The following is a 27,960-nucleotide window of genomic DNA, read 5'->3' as shown; positions in this document are numbered from 1 at the left end:
CAGTGAATTATGGGCACCATGCAGAACTTAATGATGATCGGAGTCATTATAACTTCAGCATCCTTTGTTTTGGCTAATGATTAAATTCCACAACTACTGTATTCAATTTTGGAGAGATTGAATGTGTTTTTCACGTCTTTTGTATGAGTTGGCTGGATTCCGTCGTCCACATTGGTACATTTTTGGAAAAGGAGCTGATTTGGATATTGTGTTATCATTAGCTGCCATGTCAGGGGGCTTAACATCTTTGCTCTGGAGCGCTCTCATGCACTTAAAGGAAAATCATTATATTAGGACATGATGTTTTTGCTAATATTATTTGGGGCATGAATCAATACGGTACCTGCTATTTAACGAGCCTATTTTATTATACAAAATAAATAAAAATAGGACAAAATAGTTCAGATTTTCAAACTTTATTTTCACTGCATTTTGACATTTGTCTCAACAGTGCCAATTTATTTGTATGGCTGGTGTGTGTTTTTTGTCAGAATATATGGTGTTCCAATAAAATGAAAATCCCATCTAATCTTAAAAAGTGTTACTGTCACAAGATGGTGACTCACAGTCAGTGAAAGTGTCACTTTATTGGAATATTTGTAGGGTATTTACAACATGCACACATACGGGTGTAAAAAAGAGGATGTGAGTGCTCTGTACTCTGTGTACAACCTGGCACGACTTCTGACATTATCTCCCTCTTCTGTGTCATCAGGGTGTCGCCTCATCAATTATTGAACCAGTACTTCATGGTAATACATAATTTCTTATCAATTATTCATGATAATGTGTGTGCAGTTTACTTAATTGTGTTATTGACTATCAAAAGTAATTTCCAGAAAATCCTCAAGGACGCAAATTGAATCAGCCCAACTACTGGTAGTGTGCTCCGCGGTTAAGTAATCTCAATCTGATCAGCTGATCCTTCATTCAAGAGTCATTCTAGTGAGGAGAGATATTTAGGAATAATAAATCAACACATGTATTGCCTGTGATGAACTACTGTGTGAAGAGCCCTGAGGTGATGAGAGATGATACTTTTTAAAATGTAAATTCAACATTAATAAATAGCATATATCATGTTTAATAGGGTTTATTAAAAAATGCTTAGAGAGAGGAAGTGAAAGAGGAAGATGGTGAGCGTTCCTAAAAGTAAATAAATAATAAGAGCCACGATCGCTCTCCTCTCCCGGCTTTAAGGGAAACTGATAAATAATGTATCAGAACAGATGGCTGGAGCAAGAGGCAACAGGAGAGGAACATGAGCGACTACATCTTTAATTGTTTTTAAAAAAACATGTCACAACAGGACTGGTGTGTTCCCTGTCTGCTGACGCTACAGATGTGCTAACAGAGCGGAAGGGACAGCCACCCCTCTGTCCCTGGGTCTGCTTCAGCCAGCCTGGGGTTCCTACATGAACATACTGTATTCTGGCACATGTACATATTTACACTGAAAATGGCTGATTAATATTAAAGTGCACTTTCACTTTAAAATCAAAAGAATGAGAGATTGTTTGAGCCCATTTCTGACCTGACAGCATAAACGTTATATTGCCAAAATCCTCACTGTCCTGCCATCAGTTCTACACAGTATACATGCATTAACATTCACAATGTACGCATCAGCCCTCTTTGTGAAAACAAGAGGAACTGTTTCAGGATTACTTAAATTCACATTATCAAATAGGTCTTTTTTGCACACATGTTGAATCTATGTTAGTCCATCAAATAGAGTCCAAGAGTGCATGAAGACAGATATAGATCCAAAACCACACTTGTGCTTCTATAGGGATAACAAAGCCCCAAATATTCAGCATTTCTCACAAACAATAATAATAATTTACTGTCAAATAAATATTTTAATGTTTGCATCCATACATTGTGATATCAGTGAAGTCTTTCCCAGGCCTTTTCTGGAGTCACTCAGTAGTTGTGCTTAGTTGCTCATAGGATGAGTAGAGGAGTAATAACAGGCACGATCACACAGAGTATCAGTACGTCCATGTTTATGTCCTACGCCTCACTTTTTCTCCAGTGGTTCCTTGGAACAGTGAGGGTGTTTGTCAGGACTGCTGCTCAGGACTGGGACCTTGGTGGCCGGGCCGGGACTGGAGCTGTCTCCTCCTCTTCCCACCTCGATGGCAGGACCCACTGCAGACCTTACCACCCCGGCTGAGCTCACGCCGACTCCAGGCAGGACTCCCATGCCGGCGGCAGGTCCAGTCGCCGCACCGAGCAGGTTGGCAGACTGCAGCACGGCCTCCGAGTGCTCACGGGCCTTCATGCGCAGGGCGGCCACGCTGGCTGTGCGGTTGCCCTGACAACCATAGGGTGGCAGGAAGGACAAGCCCATGGGGTCGGAAACACAGCAGGAGCACAAACCATTACCTGAAAAATAACGAAACAGGGAAAACGGTAAGACTACAGAAGACCAGATTTTCATCAACATCTGTATTTGCCAATTCTTGAGAATCTTATTTACCTTTCAGTGTGGCAACCTGTGAGAGGGCCTGAGCGTAGGTGGCAGAGTTGAGGAGTGTCCCTGGTATACAAGATGGGAAGAACGGACCACTTGGACCCACTGTCCTGTTGATACTGGAGAAAACAGACATACTATATCCAATTATCTAGTGAAAAGTTTAAACTCGCAAATTATTCTATAAATAATAATCATTTCTAGAAATATCTGCAACTTTCTCTCTAACTACACAGCAATGCAGAGCTGGATTTCTCTGCCACTTTCAATCAATTTAATTGGCAGAGTTTTTTGAGGACACAGTTGAATCTAGATGGCTGTCAGAGTTTTGTGGTGGCAGTTATTGATGGAAAGGATATTGCTTCTTATTTCTTTCCATCACCCAGCTCTACTAGTCTGCAAAGACTGGACCAGCAACCTTTCAGTCATACATTTCTCCTACCAATAGGATACTATTTCACAACAACAGCAAAAACAATCATCTGTCTGTGTTTTCCAACCTCTGCTGCATCTCCAGAGGTTCTTTTTGTTTTCTGCTGTGGTCCACTGGGGATTGAGAGTTGATGCTGCGAGATGGAGGAGTGCCCTCACTCATCTGCTCTTTTCCTCCTTCAGGGTCTGCGCTCCCTCGCTCCGTCTTCCTCCACTTTGCTCTGCGGTTCTGAAACCAAACCTGCATTTTAAAAAAAAGAAAGAAAGGGAAGACAAAAAGCAAAACAATTAAATCACTAATTAAACTAGAATATCGCTGCATTTCCTGACATTCTGGCATCCATTTATTTTATTCACTGAATGCAGCTTTCGATCTGTGCCAATTTTTCTCTCAGCAAGCTCTTAATTTTCCTTATTCTTTTAGCATATCACAGACAAACAAATGCAAACTTGAAGCACACAAATTGTATTTTTTTCTATCTTGTTAACAGGTCCAGCAAAGTTTAAACAAAAACTATTTTTTTTGTTTTGGGTTGAACATCAAGAGATGTTTGAATGTGTCACACCAGTGCTCCAGTTTCCCACAGTCCCAGACTTATCCCAAAAACTTGACCATCCACACAGATGAGAACATATAGCTAAGTTCTGGTGTCTTAATTGAATGAAGGTCACTGCCTATAACAACATTTAATTGAGCAATTTTTCATTATCATATTTTAATGACTTCCCACTGACAGTTGTGCTGCCAGAGAGAGACGCAGCTATGATGAAGTCGTTTATTTCCCTATTTAGTGATTGTTTGACAACATCAGATTCGATTAGGACTTGGTTCTTGCGGGCATTAATCATGATGTGTGAATGGAGGTTAGAGTCGGTGAGCATGTGCTCTGCATCTCTCCTATTGTACTGGAGGTATAAATGATGTCAACAGCCAAACAAAACACATGCATTCATTCGGCATAAAGAAAGGACAACATTTTGGTGGCAGGACAACAATACAAGCAATGGACTTATCTCACCCTTGCACCTTCCAGCTAGAAGTCGCGCCCCCCCACACACATACCCTCTCTGAATGGGCTATAATTGCTCCATTAATCTCAATTTGCGGCGTGCTCTTAATGCGGGGGAGGCCCATTGACACTTTACAAAAAGGGGGGCAACAACACTACAACAGAAAGGAAATTTATTTTCTAATAATAATGTAAGTTTAATATCCCTGCATACTGCGGTGGATTCATGTTCAGATTTAATAATAGGAATGTGGTAATCGGATTAGGAGAGGAATAATTTGTTTACAATCCCTAATTTACAGCGCTGGATTCCATTATCAACCCTGCCATTGGGTTTAAGCGATAGTAAGATGACCCTGGGGAACAAAAGGCAAACTATTATATTTCCGACAATTAGATCTGCGCGCACAACAAAACCCAAAAGCAAATCTGGAATGCAGGAAATTACATACAGGACACATAACTTAATTACATCTGGCCAAGTTTATAACGGCGCATATGTGCAGGGCAGGAGCGGAATATAAATTGCCAAATTTAAGGTGCGTGTGTGTGTTTATGTTTTAAGTGTGTGTGTGTGTGTGTGCGAGAGAGAGTGAGTTTTGGAGGCTGCAGGCTTTGCCCTCTTTTAAAGTAGCCTACCTATCGTTCTCTGTCTGCGATAGGGAAAGGGATCTGCATGGATGATGTATCCCTACCTTTGAGACGCGGACAAATTAGTGAGGAACATTATCGCTGGTTAATTATGAATGACCGATTAATCACGCTAATCTAATATTCACCATTATGTTGATGTTATTAAAGTGCATCGCCGGAATGACAGAGTGGCCTAATTTACCCTCTCTCGCATGGTCAAACGTGCCCAGGACACATTGCGCTGCTGCAGCCTACCTGCACCCTGGCCTCGGTCAGGTTGATCTTCATGGCCAGCTCCTCCCGGGTGAACACGTCCGGGTAGTGAGTCTGGGCGAAGACCGCCTCCAAAGCCTCCAACTGCATGGACAGAAAACACCAGTTATAGGCTACACTAGTTTTTTTATTTTACTGTTGATCGATTTATTTGTACCTTTCCGTTTATTTTGACTTTTCTTTTTTTCTCTCTTTCTCCGTTTTTCTCAATCCTCATTACCTTCATCTGTTTAAAAAATAAAACCCTTAAACTTGCTTAAACATTTGACAAGGATAACGGACTATTAGATGAAGAAGCTCAAAAAGCTAAACTATAAGCTTAACTATTGCCTAACATCTAATTAACTGCATGCAATGAGAGAGCGTGATATTCAAAAGGACAAATAGCTTCTTTTCTACAGGTTTCATATTCTTGTATTTTATTTTTCATATAGCGAAGCAATGATGTTATTTTCTTTCAGGTTGTTATCGTACGAAAACAATCATAACGGCCTTAATTTTTTGCCTATAAGCACAACTCTCTGACAAAGTCTTTATCTTTAGTCTTCATCTACTTTTAATGTAGTGCCCTATGCCTGTTTCACTTTAACGTTAAGTTTCATATATATAATTCTGCCATGGAAAATAATTACCTGTTGCAAAGTAAATGTTGTTCTGTTTCTGCGCTGTTTTCTACGTAGAAATCCATCATCAAAATCAGCCGGGGCGTGGTTGCCAAAACCGCTTGAATTCACTGAAAAAAAGTTTGTTAGAAAGAATTCATTCACTTGATAAAATTAGGTTTTAAAATTTATATCCATATTTATTTAATTCAGTAAAAAAGGAAAAGTTCCATATCTATATAAATATATAAATATTGGCCAAATCAGGTGAGATTAGAGAATTCTCTGGCACATTTCGTTTTTCCATTAGTTGCGTGAAACATAGATGTCGGGTGGAGCCTGTGAGGGGAAGCATGACGGACTAAGAGCCATGACACCCAACATCTGTGACCGGGACAAAACGCCCCCTCTGCCCTGGGGCCAAACCACCAGCGCTTTTCACCAAAACTGCCAGCAGATTGACATCGCAGAGGGGAAATCAGACTTAACCCCCTATATCCACCTTTGAATATGTAGGAAAGAGATAATACTCGTTGATTTAGGCTGATATAATTGTTTATAGCCTATGCATTAGGCAAAATCCCTATTTAAGATACAATTTTTAAAGATGGAAAATATTTGTTTTCAAAATAGCGATGGCGATAACTGCGGGTTAGAGTATAAACATATTTTAATTAATCATTGCATGAAAAAAGGTTTTTCCTCTATGGGCCTGTGTCATTTTATTATTAATTGAGGATAGTCATAAAACACAAAAAAGAAAACATCTGCTCGGGCCTATTCTGGCTCATCCAACAACAACAACTCACACACACACACTTTGTGCACGCAAGTACGCAGCCCGAACATCATAAAAGTTTTCAGACCCCGGCTTTAAGAGAGACAGAAACAACTTACAGTTGTATAAAATCAACTGACAACGATGTTGTAAAAATGCAGGAGAGAGAACTTACATGTGTTGGAGCGACAGCACTCTCCGTCCAGCTGAGGCGGACAGTGAAAGTAGAACATCCTGGCGTGTCTCTGAGCTGCGAAGCTGAACCTGGAACAGAGACAGAAGTTTCAGCCCAGCGTCTCTGGTCGGCTGCAGCTGCCACACATGTATGGTGAGAAATGGACTTCAGATGATTCAAAGTTGACGTGAGAGAGCATCCTACCTGCGGTGAGGATGCTGATGTGAGTGACTCCCCGCTCTGGAGAGAGGTGGCTGCTGCAATTTCTCTGACTCTCTGTCTGGGAGTGTCCAGATCTCTCCCTCCCTCTCTCTCTTTCTCTCTCTCCTACACACACACACACACACACACACACACACACACGCATCTCTCCCTTGCTCCGGGAGTGTCCAGATGTCTCTATAACTGTATAACTGTCTACAGAGTGTTAAGGCTTTCAGCTAGTGTCGCCGAATCTCACGCCTAATTGGTCCTAATCGGATTATCACGGCTTTGTCTCTCTCACCACCAACCCCTGGTGTGTGTGTGTGTGTGTGTGTGTGTGTGTGTGTGTGTGTGTGTGTGTGTGTGTGCGTGTGTGTGAACGTGTATGTGTGTGTGTGTCAGAGAAAGATAGAAAGAACAGGGAGTGGGGAGATATACCCAGGGTGGCAAACGGCAGCTCTGCTCTGGTGCCAAAAAAATTCATCACAAGTGATTGTTATTCCAGAGTCAAGCATATTCCCTAACCATAAACATGCACACATACCCGCTGCACTTTTTATTTGGTTCTTTCATATATTAAAAAAAGGAGGATGACTGCTTTTGGGTTTTAGATTGACTGTCGGGTGGGTTAATTGCTCGTCAGGGTGTGTTAGGGGGTCCACTTTACAAGGGGTTGTGCATGTAGAACACTCACAAGGCCAAATTTTTGATTTTGTTCACAGCAAGGGGTCCTGCGATTTATTTCGCTTCCTCAGATAAATGATCTGCTGCGGGACCCTTTCAATTAGTTTTAAAGCGCATCTGGGACGGCAGAGCGCAGACGCCATGCGTCTCGGAGGTGGAGGCAAAATGAGGCTTCGAGAAGCAGCTGAAATTTAGAAGAGGAGAGCGGGATTGGACTAAACCACATAAAGTGCAGAAAATCCCTTCTAATGGCGCGTAATTGGTTCTGTAATATCATTACAGGCGGATAATGGCCAGTTACAGGGCCCCGCGCTATTAAGGGTTTCCCTGGCGTGCAGCGTTTATGTTATTAAAGGGGGAATATAATGATATTTTAGTTATTAAATGCGCGTAATTAATTTATGCACCACTGAAAATAAAGTTGTTATTATGACCTCGGCGAGGTGCGTGGAGAAAATTGAAATCAAATAACGGCTGATAACTTTATCCCAATATTTGGTCTAGACAACTCTGACAAGAGTGCAGGCTTGGTGTGTGTGTGTGTATCTGCTTCCTGTCAGCGCCTTTCCTATCCATCCTCTGATGATTGCTTAAATGGCTAAATGAAATTACACTCTCATCGTCGTTGGTTAGAGACAATTTTACAAGTTAACTTTAACTAGGGTTTGCAGATTGTGGGTCCCATGTTTACAGGATTTCTATAGTTTGCCAACCGGACTGCATTTCAGGACCTTGGTCAGCACCACAGTCCCACACTCCATAATGATCTTTTTAGGAGTGTGATCTTAATTATATCAAATTCTGATATAACAAATTATATTAAAATGTGTAAATCTTCCACTGTTAGTAAAAATAAAATATGGAAATTTATCACAAACTGGGAAAATATGCCCAAAACTGTCAATTATTTACTCTATAACCTGTTTATGGGCTGCTCATCTAGTTTAAAATAAAACATTTTTTAAACATGTTTCTTCTTAATTAAATAGCTCTTCCTTTACTATGTAGAAGTACCATACAAGAAAAAAACAGTTATAAATCACTGCTGCATCACAAGCTTTTTATTTTCTATAAAACATGGCAGCAACAGAACTCTTTTTGCCATTTTTTCAGTTTAAGGCCCCCCATGCTCCACTCATACTATAGTACATTACAAAATCTACCAACACCTATATTTAATTTGGTCATACATACAAAATGACACACTACTCCCCTATTATTTTTTTATAGAAACATATAACAAAATCTGTTACAAGTGAGACTGTTCAGGTACAAATTTTTAAAGCATTATCAAATGTAATACAGTTTTAGCTTTCAGGCAAATACAAAATAAGTGAATTCAAGTATACCAGGTACAATCAACAACAGACAGAAGCAATAAAACAACAGAAGCAATTGCAGTAATGCTTGAACAAGCAAAAAATTGATTCACATTGCAGCTGAAACAAATTGTACATTACAACGAACTTTCCCTTCAAAACTTTGTTAACTGATAATTAACAGATAATCAAATTAGTTCATGAGCTCGCCCACTGTACAGTAAAATGGCTTTGCGACAATATGGTCCTTTCAAAACATACAATAATATGACCGATGTAGTTTTGTTAGACAGACATCAAAACAACATAAAAAAACATCAAGAAAAACAGGTTGATCTTGTAGGCTTGAACTCTACAGATTCATAGCTTAGAAGTACTTAAATATGCATCACAGTTGGGATTCCTCCAGTTTCATCTGTGCCTCACTCAGCGGAAGTGCTCCTTCAGTCTCCAGATGCCCTCCTGACCAGATGTCCTGTGGAAGTCACAGATGCTCCTCAGCAGTTCTCTGAAGACTGGTGCCTGCTTCTGGGTCAGTCTTGGTTTGAAATACTCCAGCACTTCCTGGGTGGTGGCCTGTCCGTCCACATTCGCCTGAAAGGCTACGAAGTTGCGCAGATCCACCAACAGCTCGTCATGCTCAGTGGGCGGAGCTGGGGGGGAGCTCGTTCCTGGAGCTGAAGAGCCGTCCTCCTCTTCCTCTTCTCTTTGGCTGGAGGGCAGGCTGAGGTGATTACGGACTCTCATCTTGGCAAGCAGGGAGGAGGAGGAGAGTGGGGCGGAGTTTGATTCAGTTTCTGGCCCCTCTCCACTGAAATGAGCTCCTGAGCCAGGCTTCTTTGACAGAGATTTCTTTATAATAGCAGCATCCTAAAGAGAGAAACAGATGTTATCTCAGATGCAAAATAACTGCTGTAACTATCCTGCATATCTTTTCACAATACACTGCTGTTACCTTGCATTTGCCCGGAGTAGGGACAGACTGAACAGTAGGTGCAACCAGGAGAGAATTCTTCTTTTGTCCAAACCGTTTCCTAAGATAACAAACAACGGGAAAACTTAGATATAGTTTGTTTTAAATGAGATTAGTAAAGCTCTAAACAACCGCTGAGGCAGTGAGATAGTGTACCTTGCAGGTGGAGGAGGGGGTCTATTGTAGCACAGCCTGCTTTGTTGGCGGGAAATCTTAAGAGCTTTCAGGGCATCTTTGGCCACCCTGTTGGCTTCTGCCTCCACAAGAACATAGTCAGGGTTGGAGGACTCCATGATGGTATCATGCTGCATCACACTGTGGATACCTGAAGAAGACAGAGGAAGACGAGTAACAAAAAGTTAAAGAAATAGTTAAAAAAGAAGCTTACTGTTTCGCAAGACTTACTAAATTACCCATGTTTGATATGACTGATAAGGTTTGTGCACAAAAAGCCTACCAGATTTCTTGAAGAGCTTTGATAAGACATAATCGTCTGATTTCTTCTGGTCTCCTGTTTCATTGTCTTCACTCTCCGCTTTCTTATACGTCCTTTTTTTCACCAAGTGAGATATGCGGTGTCCTTCAAACCGAGCATCCTGGGAGTGTTTGCGCTTCTGATGTTTGTCTGAGTTAGCTGAGTTGCAGTGCTTCCTTTTTTCTCTGTGTTTCTGTGGGCTAGTTAGGGCAGAGTGTTCGTCTCTGTGTTGGTGAGTGCTGGATGAGTTTGAGTTTTTGAATGATGGCTCGGCTCCATCCCAGTCTCCGTTATTTTTCCCTATATGCTGTGTATTTGCTGGAATATTTTGCTCTACATCCTCGCCATTTTGGTTGGTGCCTTGACTGTCGGTTGGGACATTTGGTTTACCCTGAGAGTTTTTACTGCACAGAGAAGCTTTTCCATCTCTTAATGCAGGAATGTTTGTTGAGGAGTGTTGGCTGTCGGCACCAATTTCATTATGGTTTGCAGAGGAGTGTTTATGTACATGGCTGCCATGGTTCACCGTGTGAGATGGCCTTGGCCTTTCAGGTTTTTTGGGTGCTTTGACATCAGAACCTGTACCTGTATGAGAACAAAAACAAAACAAGTTAGTTAAATTCTTTCAAACATATTTTTGAAAAAGATTCATATAATCTAATAATAAGACAATAAAATGTTTCTCTGGTAAGAACAAAATAAACAAAGAAAAATCTGCAAACCTGCAAATATGGCACTGGTCTCTGTTCCCTGAGATCCAGGGTCAGAAAGGGTGAAGAGCTCATAGATGTCGTTAGACTTGAAGAACCGTCTTTGTTTGGGGTCCTTCAGAACACGATTGGTCAGAAACTGTTTGAATATTTGCCTGAATTACAACAGATAAAAATGCAGAATTAGATACTTGTGTGTAATTTGCTATTTTACCTCAGCAGGCAACCCTGATCCTCTGTCACCACAGAGTAGTTTGGCTGATGGATGAGAAAATTAGTTAACCGCACTACTGTAGGTATCAAAATAGAATCCCTGCAGTTCTTCAAACTTGCTTTTTGAAAGCACTTTACAGACCCAAACCAAACAGAGCAACAGTTTAGAAGTCCTTGATTGGCCATTTAATAATGCAGGAAAGCTTTTCAATTACTGAGGACTGGGATAGTGCAAGTGGTAATACAGCAGTGATGTGAGCAATTAGTCTTGTTATTACCAATATTCATGAACATGTGAAGTCAATGGAAAGACAACTAAAATGTAAGACTGGGTGAGAGTAAGCACAAAAGTCAGTGCAGGAATTTTTAAACTTCTTTTTAATTCAGTTCTGTGAAGAAGGGTTTATGGCCAAACATTAAAAGAAAAACTGAACTCTGACCTGTGGTAGATTTTCTCTTCGATGGTCCCTGCAGTCAGCAGTCTATAGATCGTCACTTGCTGCTTCTGACCGATCCTCCATGCTCGCTCCCGTGCCTTTAAACAACAAAATACATTCAAATAAATAATCTGAAACAGAGGCAGAAAAAGCTGCTGTTCAACTGGAAATGTAGGTAATGTTAAGTTGCAAATAATGCAAGCACATAGGTAGAATAATAAAAAGCCATGAGAAATAAAGCACCTAGTCATTATTTTATCTGAACTATTGAGCACGTGTATCTGTCTAACCTGTGTGTCGGTACTGGGGTTCCAGTCTGGGTCATAGATGATGACTCTGTTGGCTCCAGTCAGATTGACTCCCAGACCTCCGACTTTAGTGGTCAACAAGAAGATAAAAATGGATTTGTCCTGTAAGAAACAGAGGGCAAGGGGAAAAAATGTGAGTGATTAATGAACATCATGATCACAGTTTTATATTCCCTTCAATAATTACATGAATACATTACATTAGTAAATTGTTAACTAATAAAATTAAACCATATTTAAATAGAATAAAATCACTAAATCTAAACACGGCTTTTTGTTGTTTTAATTCTCTCAATAGAGAAGAAAACTTTAATTTCAAATTGCCACAAAAATTGTAAATTTTGATCACACTTAGATATTTAAGCTGGTGTAGGCAACAGTGGAGAAACTAGCAAGAGATAGGTAGATTTTGAAAGTACCCAACTGAGAAGTCCCACCCCCTCCCTTTAGGCCTCCTTCCAAAGCCACACCCCCAAAACACATTTCATGCACAGTGAGTGCGCTTGGTCTGATTGAAATTACAGTCCCGAGATAGACAGTGTAAGAACATTTGATTTAGTGATTGATGTCGGGATGTAAAGAGAATTTCAACAAAAAATGCTTGCGAAATAAACTGCCTACCCCAGTTTTAACACATTAAATTCCAAAAATACTGATGATTCCGCTTGCTTTCCATCTGAACAGAATCGGAAAGTTTAATCACTGTATAATAACTGTCCTTTAAAATAATTTATTCTGAAGATACACAGACATTGTTATAATGCTCAGTGATATTTTCACATATCTGTATTTCAGTACAGAGACAAAAGGTACACCAAGTTTGAACAACAGATTGCCATCAATTAGTGTTTCCACCTCAGGGTGTGCCGGGTCCCACTGAAGCATTGTGTCCCTCAGGACGGGATTTTCATGGGGAAACACTCAGAGCCATTAGGGAAGACTAATCCTTACCTCGTTGTAGCGAGCGATGAGGGGCTGTCGGGAAGCTATTGCAGTAGTGCCGTCCATTTTCAGGTACAAGTAGTTTTTCTCCCTCACAAATACCTCAAAGATGTCCAACATCTGGAAAGGAGAGATACCATAAAGACATCAGAAAAACAATGCGAAAAGGAAGAAAGCAAGAGAAACACAGAGAGGAAAAGAGGGGGTGAGGTTTGGATCATCTCTAAAAGGATTAGAGCAGATTAATATTACATGCACAGAGATACCGACAGGGAGGGTCTCAGGTTCCCTCTGAGGTATAATCTCATTGGTATTGGCTGCAACAGCTGGGGCCTCACACACACACACACACACACACACACACACACACACACACACACACACACACAGTACGTAGCCAGCAGAAAATACAGAGACAACATTTACAATGTTGTGTGAAATGACATGTCTTGTCATACTACATCAATACATACAATAAACAAATTAAAAATATATTATTTATATATAAAGTGCTATTTTAGCAAAGTGATTGATGTGCGAATCAGAAAGTTGGAGGAGCATATTCCTAACCTGTCTAGACTGAGTGAAGAGCAGGACTCTGTGACCCTGCTTGAACCAGAGACGGAGCAGAGACTCCACCACTATCAGCTTGCCTGAGCGCTTCCAAAAGCCAAAGTGTTCCTCCTCAGTTAGCTGGTCCTCTGGGATTCCCCGCAACATCCGGGGGCCGCCCGAGAAAAGGTCCGGGTGGTTGCAGATCTTACGTAGCGCTATCAAACCTGAGAATACCTACAAAGCAACAAAAGGTTCTTAAATAGACGTGAACACAAAACTCACAAAAGTTGGTGACAGATGACAAAAGTGGTATAACGGTTGGTCGATTTCACTGCATTTTACAGCTTTTAACCTTTAAACAAATAAACACATTTACATTAGTATACATGAATGAGTTACATAATTTATTTACGGACAATAAAGGCAGTGTTTCTTGATGAAGGCCCAAACGGTCACTGCATTAGTAATGGTGGTTAATGGACTGAGAGTGACCAGTGAATATGTCTATAAGAGCATGTGTGTGTGTGTCTGTGTTTGTGTATCCTCAATCTGCTGTGGTCACCCCTGGCTCTCCAACCACGTCCATTTGGTCAATGGTGATAAATGGTCGAGTCTCTCTCTCCAGGGTCTGGCTAATGTGAGAAGTACAACTGCACAGTATCTTAAAGAGCACTAAAGTCAAGCTATTAGGGGTTTAACAAAATTTGCACACCTAAAAATGTAATTCCACTGATGCCAAGTCAAGGTGTTGTTCTATAAGTGTACCAGAAAAATACACACTAATGCCTGTGAGCCAGAGAGGAGAACTAATATTCATCAGATAGGAGGTTAAATAATGAATAAGGAAAGTCTTGTTCCTGGAAGTCTTCTCCTCAACAAACAGTTTCCCCTACTTGTCCTTGTAATGCAGTGTGGGTCAACACAAAGCAACAAACACAGTGAACCTGCTTTAACTATGAAAGTGAAGCTTACCTGCATGTCCCCGTTTAGTATCTGGTAGACCTCTTTGGAATCTAAGAAGTTCTGATACACCTGCCGCTGTTCCTCTGTTAATCTGCAAAACAGAACCTACACACACACACACACACACACACACACACACACGTAATGACATCCACTTTAAAGCCCCATCATGAAGTGCAGTATGTGAGAAGAGAAATTAGAGGGAAGCAACGTGTTTTTGGAGCCACTGCTGTCCTGAGGGATTGACTTAATGAGCTGAAGTGGACTGAGGAGTCAACCAACGTCAGCCGCGAGGGCAGACCAGGGACCGGCCACCTTAATGAATACCTGCTCCTTTTACTTTACTACTTTATTAGCTGGCTTCACCTGACAAGGGCCACGCAGATTTGTCAAATACTCCTTAGACATGGCACATGCAGTCACATCCAATCAGATAAACACCTCCCCTGTTTAGAGATCCAGGCGTGAGAGGCTGTTCAATACAACAATAGAACAAGATCAAATATCTTGGAGTATAATGAATACCTGCTCATTTTTGTCAGGTAAGGAGAGGTTGGCTTTGACGTCGGCCTTCATTCTTCTGAGCAGGTAAGGATTTATGGTGTCCCTCAGCACACTTGCACACTTAAACGCCGTCTGGACCTGAAAAGCAACAGCAGTTCAACCTTTTGGCACAAACAAAGGGCTTTGGAACATAAGCAACATTCAGTTCAATCAAACAACCACGTCAACACTCACACCTGTCAGCGTGGATGTTTCCAGAGGCGTGATTGTCGTTAAGCCCCTCTTCCACCCTCTCTCACCTCCCCTCATGTTGCTGTCTCTCTCAGCAGCACAAGCCATTAAACATTGACCGGAGAGCTGTTGGTCTTGAGGGACCAAGCCCTCCTCTTTCATCAGTGCTCCTGGCCAGCTCCATTGGAAACAGAGAGGGAGCTTGAGAAACACTCAGTCCCACCCCACACTAGGAGCCCCACTGCAAATGTCCTGCTACATCTCATCCAGAGTCAGTGCTAAAGGTCAGTTAGCCTTTTAAACATTAACTCACTGGGGGTCCACAGAAAGATCAAAGACATACTCAGCAAAGCTGGAGGGGACAATAACACGGTGGGATTTAGGGCTCAATGTAGGTCAGAGTGGAAAAGAAAAAGAGAAGGGCAGCAGATGATCCAGTGATCTCTGAACAAGCTGCTGACTGGATTCACATGGGGATGCAAACACATGCTTCAGTAATGGATCCCACATCCACAAGCTCATGCAGCCCCACCCCACCTGCATACGCTTTTACATACGTCTGGTTGTACATACACATGAACAGCCGAGGGCCCGCTATGCTGCTCTGAGAATTTCGAGAAGAGGATAAGGCAGCAGAGCTTAGCCCTCTTTGACCATTTAATAACATTAATAATTAGTAAAGGTTTTTATTATCGACAGCGGAAGAAGCATCAATAGCCAGCTTAAATAATTAAATCCATACAGTCAGTGGGTTATTAACGACTGAACACTAATGACAAAGGGCTACAATTTAGCTCACTGGCTCTCCACTTTAGCCTCTCCCTCTCTCAAACACACTAGGGATGTACTGAAGTTCCTTTGCATGGGCCTACATTATTCTGCACTGCACTTAATGGCTCTGTTGCTCCACTATCTCTCCTTCTGACTTGCTGCCTTCTTGCTCTCCAAAATTGTGCAAACATGCATGTGTATGAGAAGTGTTGTCAAGTGACATTTCATTGCTCGGCCCCCCATGCTATAGGTTTAGTTGGTTGATGGATTCATCGAATTACCATACTTTGTTCTAACTTCAAATAAAAATGCTTGTACAATCCAAAATACACAGGATGGAGCACGATGACCATGATGGTCGGTCTTTATACTTTTTTGCTTTGTTCTTATCTTCTGTAAATGTTTCAAGTCTCAAATGGGGTGACATTTCGTGATAGTTATTGCACACCAAACCTTCATAGTTTAAACACGAGGGGAAGGATTAAGGAGCAGACTTTAAACAAACCCTAATTGTGCTTGTGCTTGTGCGTGCGTTCCAGTACCTGTACAGGTGAGGCGTTGCTGTATCCTCCCATGGTGATTGGCACAGAGAACTGCTCCATAAAGACAGGCAATGTCCCCAGTTTGCCGGGGAAGACAAAGTCAAACAGAGACCACAGCTCCTTCAAATTGTTCTGCATGGGAGAGCCTGACAGGATGAACCTGTGGGGAGTGCGAAACTACAAAGGGGGAAAAGAGAATGTACGTTAAATTTTCCTAAAGATCGATGTGATGTTCCAGCACGTTTGATGTTGCTGTACAAGAACGAATGGAAGTAAATAGCTTCCAGGTAGATCCATAAGCTCTGATGGTGCATAGGAATGTAGAGAGGGAGAATCTAATAATAATTGACACATATACACACCCATACTACTGCATGGATACTTCAAGTGTTGTGATTAAAATGTGTGTTCATGAATGTGTCTGAAACAATACCTGTTTGCAGGCAATGGTAACTCTAGCATTTGGATTCCTGATCTTATGGCCTTCATCCAGTATAATGTAATGCCAGTCGTAGCGCTGCAGGGTGTCTTGCATATTCCTCACAGCTGAATATGAAGTTATCAGGATACCATGACATGATGCTATTTCTGGAATAAGTTTTTCCTGCAACAGAAAAAAAACCACATTGACCAATACAGATTTTCATCAGTGCAATTACTAACCAACTCTGGTAACTTGAGTGTCAAACTAGGGCATCTACTTTAGTGTGGTATGAGGAGAGAGGGGAAGAGGGGAGAAGGTTAGGAGATACTGCTGTATAAACAGACCTCTAGTGCCCCCCAGAGGAACAAAAGACCCTGTAGGATTCTTTCTAACTGAATTATGAATATGAAAATCCAACACACACAAATAAACAATTACCTTGTTGCTGGTGAACGAGCCGGTTTCATGTAGCACAGCGACTCTGAAAGGAGGCCACCAGGTGTGAAACTCCTTTACCCACTGATGCATGACTGTAGCTGGGCACACGATGACCGTCGGGCCGAGGCCAACATATCTACAGCCAAACACACAGTGCAGAGATGTTTAATCTCAAACCTTTAAGATGGGTAACAAGGGAACTCACGGTTCATTTAAGATTGGATAACCTCAGCAAATTTCATTAGTAAATTAAAGTTATCATTTCTAAACCACATTACAGAAAATAAAGGTATACCCAATAAGAGAAAATTAAAATGTGCTTTGCTTTCATGTAGAATGTGTGATGCATTCAGGCACAAGGGAAAAAGAGTAAGCATGAGTATCCAGGTACAATAATGCAGCTGAATGATCTTACTACAAGGCTGTATTTGCTCTCTGTGTATTACAAATTAATGGACACATGCTCATCTCCTGTGTCAAGATTTACAAGAGCTTTGTCAAACACACACACACACACACACACACACACACACACACACACACACACACACACACACACACACACACACACACACACACACACACACACACACACACACACACACACACACACACACACACACACACACACACACACACACACAGCTGGTATGAAACTCTGCCTCGTGGAAGCTATTGATACTTGGCCATAATTGAGTTTGCAAGCAATCAATTTGTGGGCGTCTATAGCAGACAGAGCATTGACCATGAGGGAAGCTCCACCTCCTAAATGTCGTTTGCGCAGTAAAACCAGATTATGACCACCACCACATCATGTTTTCCATTGTTGATTTGTTGTCCCACACCTGCTCCACCCCCACTTCATGAGACCAAAATTAATTTTAAGTTTTCATGAAGACACTCAACTGTTCTGTAACACACTCTCACTCAAACACACAAACACAGTGTGTCAGTGTTTTCTCTGCAGTAAGAAAGTGAAGAGCCTGATAATTGAAACATGTTTAATAATTCAGATGAACACTCTCAAGCAGAAATCCCCCTAATCAAATATTCATACCATACAGACACACAGTCTCTGGCCGCAATTTGTTTGTTTGTGTGTGTGTGTGTGTGTGTGTGTGTGTGTGTGTGTGTGTGTGTGTGTGTGTGTGTGTGTGTGTGTGTGTGTGTGTGTGTGTGTGTCTCTCTCTCTCTACCTGTAGTTGGATCCTCTGGTCCTCAGTTTGCTGTAGCTCAGTCCAGCCAGAAAGCAGATGACCTGGATGGTTTTACCCAACCCCATCTCGTCTCCCAGGATGCCTCCTGCCTGCTGACAGTGGAGTTCCCACATCCACCGCACACCTGTCTGCTGGTACCTGACAATTATGGTTTCCAGTAAGTGTCTAAGCAAATTACAGAATTCCTACCAGATACAGCAGTGATGTACTTGCATTCCAAAAGTACATTTTATTACAGTGACAATGGACTTTTCTTTTGTTAAGACCATGGGGAAAAAATGAGTAGAGTAAATTATAACAAACGTGATGTTTTGAGAAAGACAAGGCCGGCCAAATAACATGAGAGAAGTTCTGAACAGACACAATCATAATTAGAGGCTGACTTAGAAAACCTATATTTAACAACTAAGCTAAACTCAAGGTGATGCCATAATTTTAAAACAACAGACTGACCAAATGACTTCCCAATGAATGCTAGTGACCTATAGTAGCAGTAAATGAAGTTTAAGGTGTCTTGATTAAAGAGTCTTTGGTTTATCTTTATGATTTCAAGACAAAGGTTGTTACAAGCAGTGGGCGTGTTGTAGACTAAGACACCAGAGAAAGTACACAGATATTCTTTTATACACTATTGTTTTACAGATGTTAGTCAAAGTGTCACATTGAACTTACTTAAAAAGTTTTTTCCAGAGGAAACCCGGCACTTTGAAGCCTTCATCAAATTCTTCATCACTGTCATCTGTAAGCTCCTCGCCTCTTTCTCTCTTCGCCTCCCTTTCTTGAAGACGTTGTCGCTTCCATCTCCTAGTAAGACAATAAGCACATACTAATGAATTTCTGGCACATGTAGTGGTAAAAAGCATTTCTCTTTTTTACTGTGAAGACTTCATGGGGGGGGGTTCAGTCAAAATTAGCAAACAGAGGCAACTGTCAGTTTCAACATTTAGCGTTTGATACTGTGTTATACATCCAAAATGAAAATAATTTTCTAATTTGCAAGCTTGAAAAGAGTGAGACATTTCAAGTGAATTCTGTTTCACTTCTCTTTATTAGCCCTGTCATCGACTATTGATCTGTCGTGGTGTACCCTGCCATCCTGATCATACTGGGATCTGTCCAGTAACATGCAACCCTAAACAGGGTAGGCAGGTTCAGAGAATGGATTAATAGATGAATGTCCCATTCGTACCTCTTGCACTTATTTAAAGATTTGCCTATACAGGTGTATGCATAGCAAACGTTTTGAGTAGTGGGTATTTCCCTTGAGCGGCGGAACATCTACAGCAAAAAGGGAAATGTAAAGGAGAAGAGTTTTAATGGTGCAGGAGAGAGGGCAGTTAGAGGCACAGTCGTCGCGTAGCAAATGAAGATTGATACAGACAATTAGTAGTGCGTGTTCCCCAGAAAGGTGCGAGGTGGAGAGGATAAGAATCCATCTTCATTTGGGCCTGGTCTTGTCACCCTGCCACGGAACTGGTCCTTTAGCTGGGCCTGGGAGACCACACTCTCTAATTAAGTCAAGACTAAGCATTGGTTCAGTTAATTACACTTTTCTGCCCCCACTCCACCCCCCACCCAACTACAAATACCACCCCGCTCTAATAATATCATTCCTCATATAAGCTAGCCTCACCATCCATGCCGTGTCTATGCTGTTGAATTGACATTCAATCACTGCACTGTAGAAAAAGGACACATGCCAACACAATTTATTTGGCAGCTATAAATATGAAATCTCATTAGGGCTGCTCTTCCATTAATTTGAGCATTAGAGTGAGTGAGTGTATAAGACCATGTGCAGGAGGATAATTAGGCCAGTGTGAGAGCAGAGAGAGAAGAAGAACAGGGAGTGAATTTGCTTAGTCAAGAAACAGCTGCCAATCTCATCTGGGATTAACTCTCCTTCTGCACTATGGAGCCAGCAGAAACCGACTGCTTTTCTCTTTAACTAAATGGAATAACAATAGGGCATTTGCACCACTGCCAGTGCAAATGTGATGCAAACTTAAAGGCTCAATCTGGTGTTTGTTGAGCATGTCATTTACAGGCGCGGATGTGTGCTTTCTCTTTAGAAGACTTGCTGATGAAAAGTTCTCGCACCTTCGCATCCAAACTATAATTCCAAGAATAAATCTACTGTTTACAAACTGAAAACAAATTACAAAACCAGGGACCAAAATAACCAGTCTTTTCTACAAGTTTACAGCAGCAAGTAGTTGATTGTACCTTATTCGCTGTCTGTAGTACTCCACATCTCCGTCGTCTTTGCATTTTTTGGCTTTACCCTTCTCATCCTGCTCTTCATCTGAACTCTCAGGGCAGTATTCTTCCTCACTCTCCTGTTTTTTCTTTCCTTTCTTCCTCCCCTTCCCTTCAGTTTTTCTCTTGTATGGTTTCAACTCATACTCTTCTTCGTCATCCGACCCAAAGCCCTCCTCCATGTCTTCTCTTTCCACTTGGTCAGGATCTATGCCTTCATCACTGGGCAGGTACTCTGAACCCTCGCTGTCTGTCACTTCTCCCTCATTGTGATGCTTCCTCCTTGGTTTAGGGAGCTGTGGCTCAGGCTTGGGTCGAGCCTTAGGATGGGCCTTCAGAGCTGTTATCTGTAGCTTTCGCATGCGCTTCTTAATTTTTTTATCCTTGGAAGAGGAAACAATTCTGTTGTTTTTTCCCCTGGCCTCTTCATTAGGGCAGAGTCCGGAGCTCCTCTTCTTCTTTAGAAGAGGGACTCTCTTCCTCTCAATAGCTAACTTGGCCTGGTCCGTCAAGTACTGGTCAAAGGCAGAGTTCTCAACAAGCATCACTTTTCGAGGCTCCTTCTTTTCCTCCTTCTGTGGGATTCGTGTTCCAAAAGGGGTCATGTGACCTGTCCGTATAAGCTCCTCCCATTCGGTCTCCTGAGAGGGCATGAGCATGCTGCCCAATGTGGACGGCCCGGCTTCTGGTACAACACACACACACACATGAAGCGGGGTTAGATACAGAATTTTGATGCACAAGTTTTTAACCACTAGTAGCCAATGGAGCAATGTTTGAGTAGCAGGTGCCCGTTTTGTTTGTGTCTCTTGCACGCACATGAGGACGAAGATGCATGCATGCAAGCAGGTTTCTGTTCATGTTTTATGAGGAAGGAGATGCACTAAACACATCTGTCAGGCCTAAAGGATGCACACAGCACACTGAGGTGAGAATACTGAAGAAAAAATATCTGTTTTTGTTTACAAGAAAACCTCAAAGGTTCCCTTTATGTATGCAGCAACAGTTATATTTACATTTATTTGTTCAAGGTGATAAACCTTGTGGGTTCAAGGGTGAAGGTTAAATCAGCACTGAATCACACTTGGCAGAAGATACCTGCAACACTGCCCTTTATAGGTTGAAACTTTTAAATATGTTGCCACAAGAGCCACAACCCTCAGTGATGTGAAGGTGATTTCTATTTAGTTCAGCTCTGCCACAACATAGCATAACATATGCCAAACAGATTTGGTAATGTATTAGTTATGGCTATGGCGGACATTACGCTGAAGTGTTAGTATACAATGTTTTGTTGTGATGTTGTACATCATGGTTCTGCTGGATAAACAATAGGTGTATTTGTTTTTACATCAGACACATAAATCAAATAGGAAACACAGTACACAGTTATGAAGAAAACAGTGCCACCATATAAACTGGAGAGAAAACATCAAACATCAAATGACAGCCAGATGTCACAAGGAAAACATCAGGGGAAGAGTTCAATATGAAAATGTTTTGCACAAATGCACGTCTTTCAACAACTTTTAACATATTGGTGGTTGTGTCAGGGGTGAAATCCGCTGATGATGTAATATATGAACATCTTGATATTCCAAACAGCAACCACTGCAGCAAGGACTGTATTTTGTTTTACCACCCACTATGTATTGAAGCCTTTGCTTATAATCATTTCTGACAATTCCTTAAACGAGGAATGCCACAGAATAGCCTTCTTGGCCACCATAACTGCGACTGGTATTAATGCTTTGCATTGTTTCCATTTTTGCTTTGTTTTCCTACACTTTGGGCAGTGCTGAACATGACCCTGGTTTCACATTGTCTTTAGAAAGCAGGCAACCAACACTTTTTTATGTGACTAATTTTAGTCTACACACTGGAAAGAAATCACAGGTTAAAATTAAAGACACCTCACCTTCGTCTCCATCATCCTCGGCCAAAAGCTCAGCTTCCACCCTTTGGGTGTCCTCTCCTCCAAGAATGGCCTGGAGTCGCTTCTGTTTTGCTCGGACTTTCTTCAACTGTTTCTCCTGAATTGAAAGGTGTTTTCATCATCATCACCATTACAGTCACTTCAATCAATTTATATCATGTTAATTTAAGGGTTTGTCATCTTTAGTATGTTACCTTGTTTTCTTTCTGTCGTTTGACAGATTCAATCTTCCTACTGATATCTTTGCTGGAGGCAGCATAGGGAGACAGCTGCTCGATAATCTTGTTGATATGTTTAAGTGACGCTGTAACAGACCTATAACACACACCATTAATAGAGTAACATTTATCAACCCCTTTAAGGTTTGTTGTTTTGAAATCAAAAACAAGTCTTAAGATTTGGGAGAAATCAACTGCGCTTGTTATGAATTTAATTTTGTATTTTAACCCACGACCTTCTTGCTGTGAGGCAACAGTGATAACTACTGTACCACCGCACCGCCCGTAATTAAAATTCTGAGGTCAAAAATATTACTGTAAATAATTGTTGGAGGAACTGACTGATCATTTACCACAGCTTCTAAAAAGTATGATGTTTTATTTAAAAGGTAATAGAAAAAAAGTCTCATTGCAATTGTAACATATCAAACACATACTGTATAATGTATATATTAATTATATGACGCTGATATCAGAAAATATTAAGAAGACGTGAAGGACTTGCACATGAACACATCAACACAACACAAATATATTGCCAAGAGGAAAACTCAGACCAGCTCAGGCCCTCCTATTGTTGCAGTTATTGTCCTTTACCTGACATCATCGAGCACAGACTGGTATTCCTTCTCAGCCTCAGCTTTAGCAGCAGCCTGACTGGCCTCGTGGATTGCCTCATCCACTTGCTGCAGGACACCTTGCTCAAGGACGTCCTGGTCATATACAGCCACACCAAGACCATGAAGCTCATGAGCTCCAGAACTGGCAGATGCTGCTTGGATGCGCTGTCGGTTGATCTGCAGCAGGGCTCCAGACCTCTTACCACCTGTACCACAGATGACAATATATGGAAGAATGAGATGGCCAGCAGTGACACTTTGAGTCTGTTCAAACCTATCCATGACGGTCATCCCGACTTTCTTTTGGGGAAAGAGTTGCATAGCTCACCGCTGTTGCCATCCCCAGGTCCAGTGTTGGCAGGGTAGGGTGCAGCAGCTTCGGAGCCCTGACCGTTTTCAGGGTAAGAGCTGACCGCTGAGCCCCATGCAGCGCCATCCTCTTCTGCTCCTCCTGGGGTAAGGGCAGCACTGACAGGGTTGGACAGAGAGGAGGGCACCTGGTCCTCTGAACCCTCTACAGGCATAGTGATGCAGCTGCAAACATAGTCAGTGAGTTAATCAGATGACCAACACATGATCGCAAACACCCATGTCTCTTCTAAGCCCTGGCGCTACTTTTATTATTTTATATTATGGGGTCTAGCATCTAACTGTAACTTAATTAATTTACTGTTGGGGATTATTCAACATTAACGGTTAACTGGCTTCAAGCTAATTACCCTGTGAAATAACGTTAGCTGGAAACGTTGAGCGTAAGAAGGCAGTAATACGTATTTTAATACGTGTTCCAACCAAAGAATGGACCACAAGAAGCGGTTAGATATACCCTTATAACATTCACATAAAGTTAAGCTACAAACAGCCACCCATTGTTTACGTGGCTAGGCTGCTAAGCTAACAGTGAGCCAAACATCATCAGCTGTCTGGGCAACCAGCAGCACTTGAATTAAACTACACACACATTCATACTACAAGCAGATAACGTTACTGCGTTTTCGGTGTTTAGGTTCCGTACGTTAAACCGAGTGTCGAAGCGACAATAACAAATATTACTTACAAAACGTGCAGTTACACAACATCATCACCCGGCTCGGTTTATGTCATATTGCCAGCCAAGCTTCCTGGTTTCCGGTGCTAGAGAAAGCATTCTGTCTGTGCTCTCTGTTCAGTGATTAACTTGGTGGGCAGCGCCCTCTGCTGGCGCACAGCTGCAGGGACTCTTGCCCTCTAGATGGCGCCACGAAACCACTTATTTTAGTGGAGAAAGAACTGGAGGAACTCAACTGAACCACCTTAGTTTAAAGAGGTGGTATTATGCTTTTTGGCTTTCCCCCTCTACTTTATTGAGTTATATATCTTTTTTGTGCATGTAACAGGTTTGCAAAGTGAAAAAGCCCAAAGTCCAGCCCAAAGAGAGTTCCCATCTCCCACAGAAAGCTCTGCTCTGAAGGGCTTGAAAACAGCTCGTTTGTAGTCCAGCCCTTCACTTCCTTTACTTGTGACATCACAACGAAAACGTGCATAAAGCTTGCCAAGCGGCTAGCGGGGTCAAGCACGCCCTCAAACCAAGCTAGTCTGAGCCGAGGCCCTTTGGCTCGACTCGCCTTTGTTTGGGTTTCCATTGTAGAAATGTTGTTCCTGTACCTGCTTCCAGGTACATTTTTTCGTATCACCTCACCTCCATCAAGGTTCCAAGTGAGCTGAGAGATACTAAAATGTGACGTGAAAACACGACAGACTGTTGATTGGTCAGAGAGAATATTCACTATTCACTGCAACATCATTGCGTGCGCCAGACAGAGGCCAGCAACAGAAAGTTTTATATTTTACAGTTTTCGTATGGAATTTCATCACAAAATCCACTTCATCATCATGCAGACAATATGCAAACTCCACACAGAAAGACCAGGACAACCGGGCCTAGAACCCATGATCTTCTTATTAGGAGGTAACAGTGATAACCACTGCACCACCATACCGCCCGGCGGAACAAAAATGTGCTTGAATATTTTCCTGCAGTTGTGTGTGGCGTCGCTATGACGACAAGCTACGTACTATCTCTGGGTTCTATCTGCAATGGAAAACGGAGCAGGGCCGAGTAGAGTCGAGTCTGTCGATTTGCGCTATGGTAGCATTTTTCGGCAAGGCAGCACAGATCATGAGAACACCGGCAACGGTTCAACGTTTAGTCCTAAAAGACACTACCTTGTTTCTTACGACCCGCCCTTCTCTGCTTCTGATTGGCTAGTAGTCCTTACCTGGGAACTGCCGATGTGCAACTCCCAACAAAGATTTTGTACAAGTAAGATGCATCACTCTGTAGCTCAAGAGTGGAGCGTACAACACATAGGGTGAAAAGAGAAGGTGCAGTAATGTGCAGTATGAGAAAAATATGGTGTTTTTTGAAAACCATGTAAACCTGTTCTGGAGCATAATACCACCTCTTTTTTTTGCTAAATCAGCTTGGGAGGCAGTTAGTTTTATGTGTCAAAGAGAGAGAAAGAAAGTTTTGGAGTTTTTGTGTTGCAATCAGGGTGCAGTCCAGCCAGACGTTGCATAATGCCACTTTCCAGTAAGCAACCCCAAAAGAAAAAACATTCTCGTCTGCAAAGCATCGATCCCTTTTTAATGTGTTTGGAAAGCCTTCACTTCATGGATGTCACAAAGGTGAGCAGTGCCAAATACTTCTGCATCTTAGAGGATGTTTATTTTCCAGTGTCTTGCAACAATAATTGAAGGACTTAATTAAAATATCCTCTCTGCCTTGCACTGCAGTGACAGAGCAAAGGCCAGTAAACTTTCCAAACAGTCTTAATTGTGTAAACAGACATATCTATATAGGCATAGATATTGCTGTCAGCCTTGGCTCAGAGAGTGCCGTCTATTTTATTTGCTTAACTAGTAGATGTGGGTCACCTTCATTGGAACCTCTCCAGAGACACTTCGGGGGTGGGGTGGGGGATTTAATTTAAAAGTGCTAAGCCAAAAGGAAAGTGTGTCACAGTAAGAACTAGGCCTTTACTTTCAGTTTAATTAGAAGAAGACCTGCAGTGTGCAGAGCTCTGATCAGGTAGCCAACAGACACAATGTTTTCTTTGTTGGTTTTTGTCTGGGTAATGGCCCACAGATAGGAGCAAGAATAAGTCAAATAAACTATCAAGCTGCTGATGAATCACCTATGGTGGGAAATAAAGACACACACAGTGTTGTGACTGTAAGGTTGAGCTGCAGAGTGGAATGTAAACCTCATGTCTTTCTTCACCCTCCATCTTTTGTTTATCTAAGCAATACTTGTCAACTTTTATCACAGAGGAGGAGGAGATAATATATATATATGTGGTTTGCGTTTTCTGCACATCATAATTTAGTTGATAGACCACACCAAGCACACAGGAATAAGTGGGTGGCAAAGCTGTCCATCTTAATTTTATGTGTAGGCACGTAATTCTTGTGTGAGCATGAGTGGGATGAACCCTGCTTCTTTGTGTGCAAGGGGTAAGCAGAATTTATAGGGTGTAGGAGGGTAGAGTGCAAATCCCAGAGGGTGTGGTGGTGTGATGTTAACACTGCTGCTCTGTGCTGCTCCGCATCCTGACCGCAGCAGTTACAAGTGGAGCAAGATTTAAAGAGAGAACATTTTGTCTTGAGTTTACATGTGCAGAGACCTTCTGTAGAGTACCACAACAAAGGTGTTTATGTACAAAAAGGGGCAAGTGAGGTAACACAAAACACTGTAGCACAGGTGATACACACTCCATACTCTATCTTCTCTGTGTGGTGATAAAGTGTGAAGTTGTGTTTCATCCATTATCTTCTGCACACTGTCCTCCTCGTGTTTATAAAGGGTGTTTTAGTCTGTATGGCCTTCATCAACTGTCTGGAACCTGGTGAATGTCTTGAGGATGAAATCACTTTACAAAGAATTTCGTGAAAGAGGAGATTTTGTCCTTACATTCATAGTGTACTGCACAGTTATTTGTTAGATTACTCAAAACATGACTTGGTACAGCAATGGATTATGGTAAACTGTTTTGGGAGTCTTCTCTGATAGATTTCAATATGGAATGGCTCTACCCTGACCTTGTTAACTGTGTTGTTCAATTTTGAAGTTATTGTGCTTTGTGGTGTGTGTACCGCAGTGAAAAAAATTTAATATGAGTATTTTATGTGGTCATTTTCCCCCTCAAAATTTTGATGTAGAATTGAATTCCTTTCAAAGTCGTTCCAGTAGGATTTGATGTTTTTCTGTCTTGTAAACTCCACAGAAATTCCTCTGCTGAAGGGCATTTTGTTTCCCTTATACTTAATTTTTTCAAGTGAATTTTAGAAAGTTGTTCATGAGCCTTGGTCTTCTTCTCAAGGAAGTCATATAATTAATGAGATGGAAAACTGTTGTGTAAATGCATGAATTTGTAGGAAAGAAGAGCTGAAGCTTTGTAGTAAATGCATCTAATACCCTTGTCTCAACTGAAACTTGATATAATTGATACTGTATATCATGCTTCCATATTTCACAGTATACACACTTATGCACACACACACACACACACACACACACACACACACACACACACACAGACTGTTAAATCATTGCATTTTTACAGGTGAAGTCCTGCAATGTTGTGCAGTTAAGTG

At 41.7% G+C, this 27,960-nt stretch overlaps 2 protein-coding genes across 2 annotated transcripts; both read right to left on the bottom strand.

The window, feature by feature from the left end:
* Window positions 1-1,098: 1,098 nt before the first annotated feature.
* Window positions 1,099-6,592, bottom strand: drgx (dorsal root ganglia homeobox). Its single transcript, XM_038737822.1, has 6 exons — window positions 6,383-6,592; window positions 5,460-5,560; window positions 4,810-4,911; window positions 2,980-3,152; window positions 2,486-2,598; window positions 1,099-2,391 (listed from the first exon to the last, which is right to left on the bottom strand). The coding sequence occupies exons 1-6, from the start codon at window positions 6,438-6,440 to the stop codon at window positions 2,024-2,026; spliced, it is 915 nt and encodes a 304-aa protein (XP_038593750.1). The 5' UTR covers window positions 6,441-6,592; the 3' UTR covers window positions 1,099-2,023.
* A 1,717-nt stretch (window positions 6,593-8,309) lies between these two features.
* Window positions 8,310-24,497, bottom strand: ercc6 (excision repair cross-complementation group 6). The gene is made up of 22 exons (XM_038737594.1): window positions 24,383-24,497; window positions 23,654-23,859; window positions 23,303-23,531; window positions 22,682-22,802; window positions 22,470-22,584; window positions 20,519-21,236; window positions 18,965-19,096; window positions 18,272-18,430; window positions 17,076-17,211; window positions 16,647-16,817; window positions 16,214-16,390; window positions 14,691-14,807; window positions 14,175-14,270; window positions 13,218-13,436; window positions 12,657-12,767; window positions 11,688-11,807; window positions 11,401-11,495; window positions 10,760-10,902; window positions 10,020-10,622; window positions 9,719-9,887; window positions 9,545-9,623; window positions 8,310-9,459 (listed from the first exon to the last, which is right to left on the bottom strand). Exons 2-22 carry the CDS (start codon window positions 23,847-23,849, stop codon window positions 9,016-9,018), a joined length of 4,350 nt encoding a protein of 1,449 aa, XP_038593522.1. The 5' UTR covers window positions 23,850-23,859; window positions 24,383-24,497; the 3' UTR covers window positions 8,310-9,015.
* Window positions 24,498-27,960: the final 3,463 nt, after the last annotated feature.

Source organism: Micropterus salmoides, unplaced genomic scaffold (assembly GCF_014851395.1).
Source record: "Micropterus salmoides isolate LMB-PRFRI ecotype aquatic unplaced genomic scaffold, ASM1485139v1 Ms_hic_scaffold_22, whole genome shotgun sequence".
In the NCBI taxonomy this organism is placed as follows: domain Eukaryota; kingdom Metazoa; phylum Chordata; class Actinopteri; order Centrarchiformes; family Centrarchidae; genus Micropterus; species Micropterus salmoides.
The sequence above is the reverse complement of the archived record's forward strand: the minus strand, read 5'-3'. Positions and strand labels throughout refer to the sequence as shown.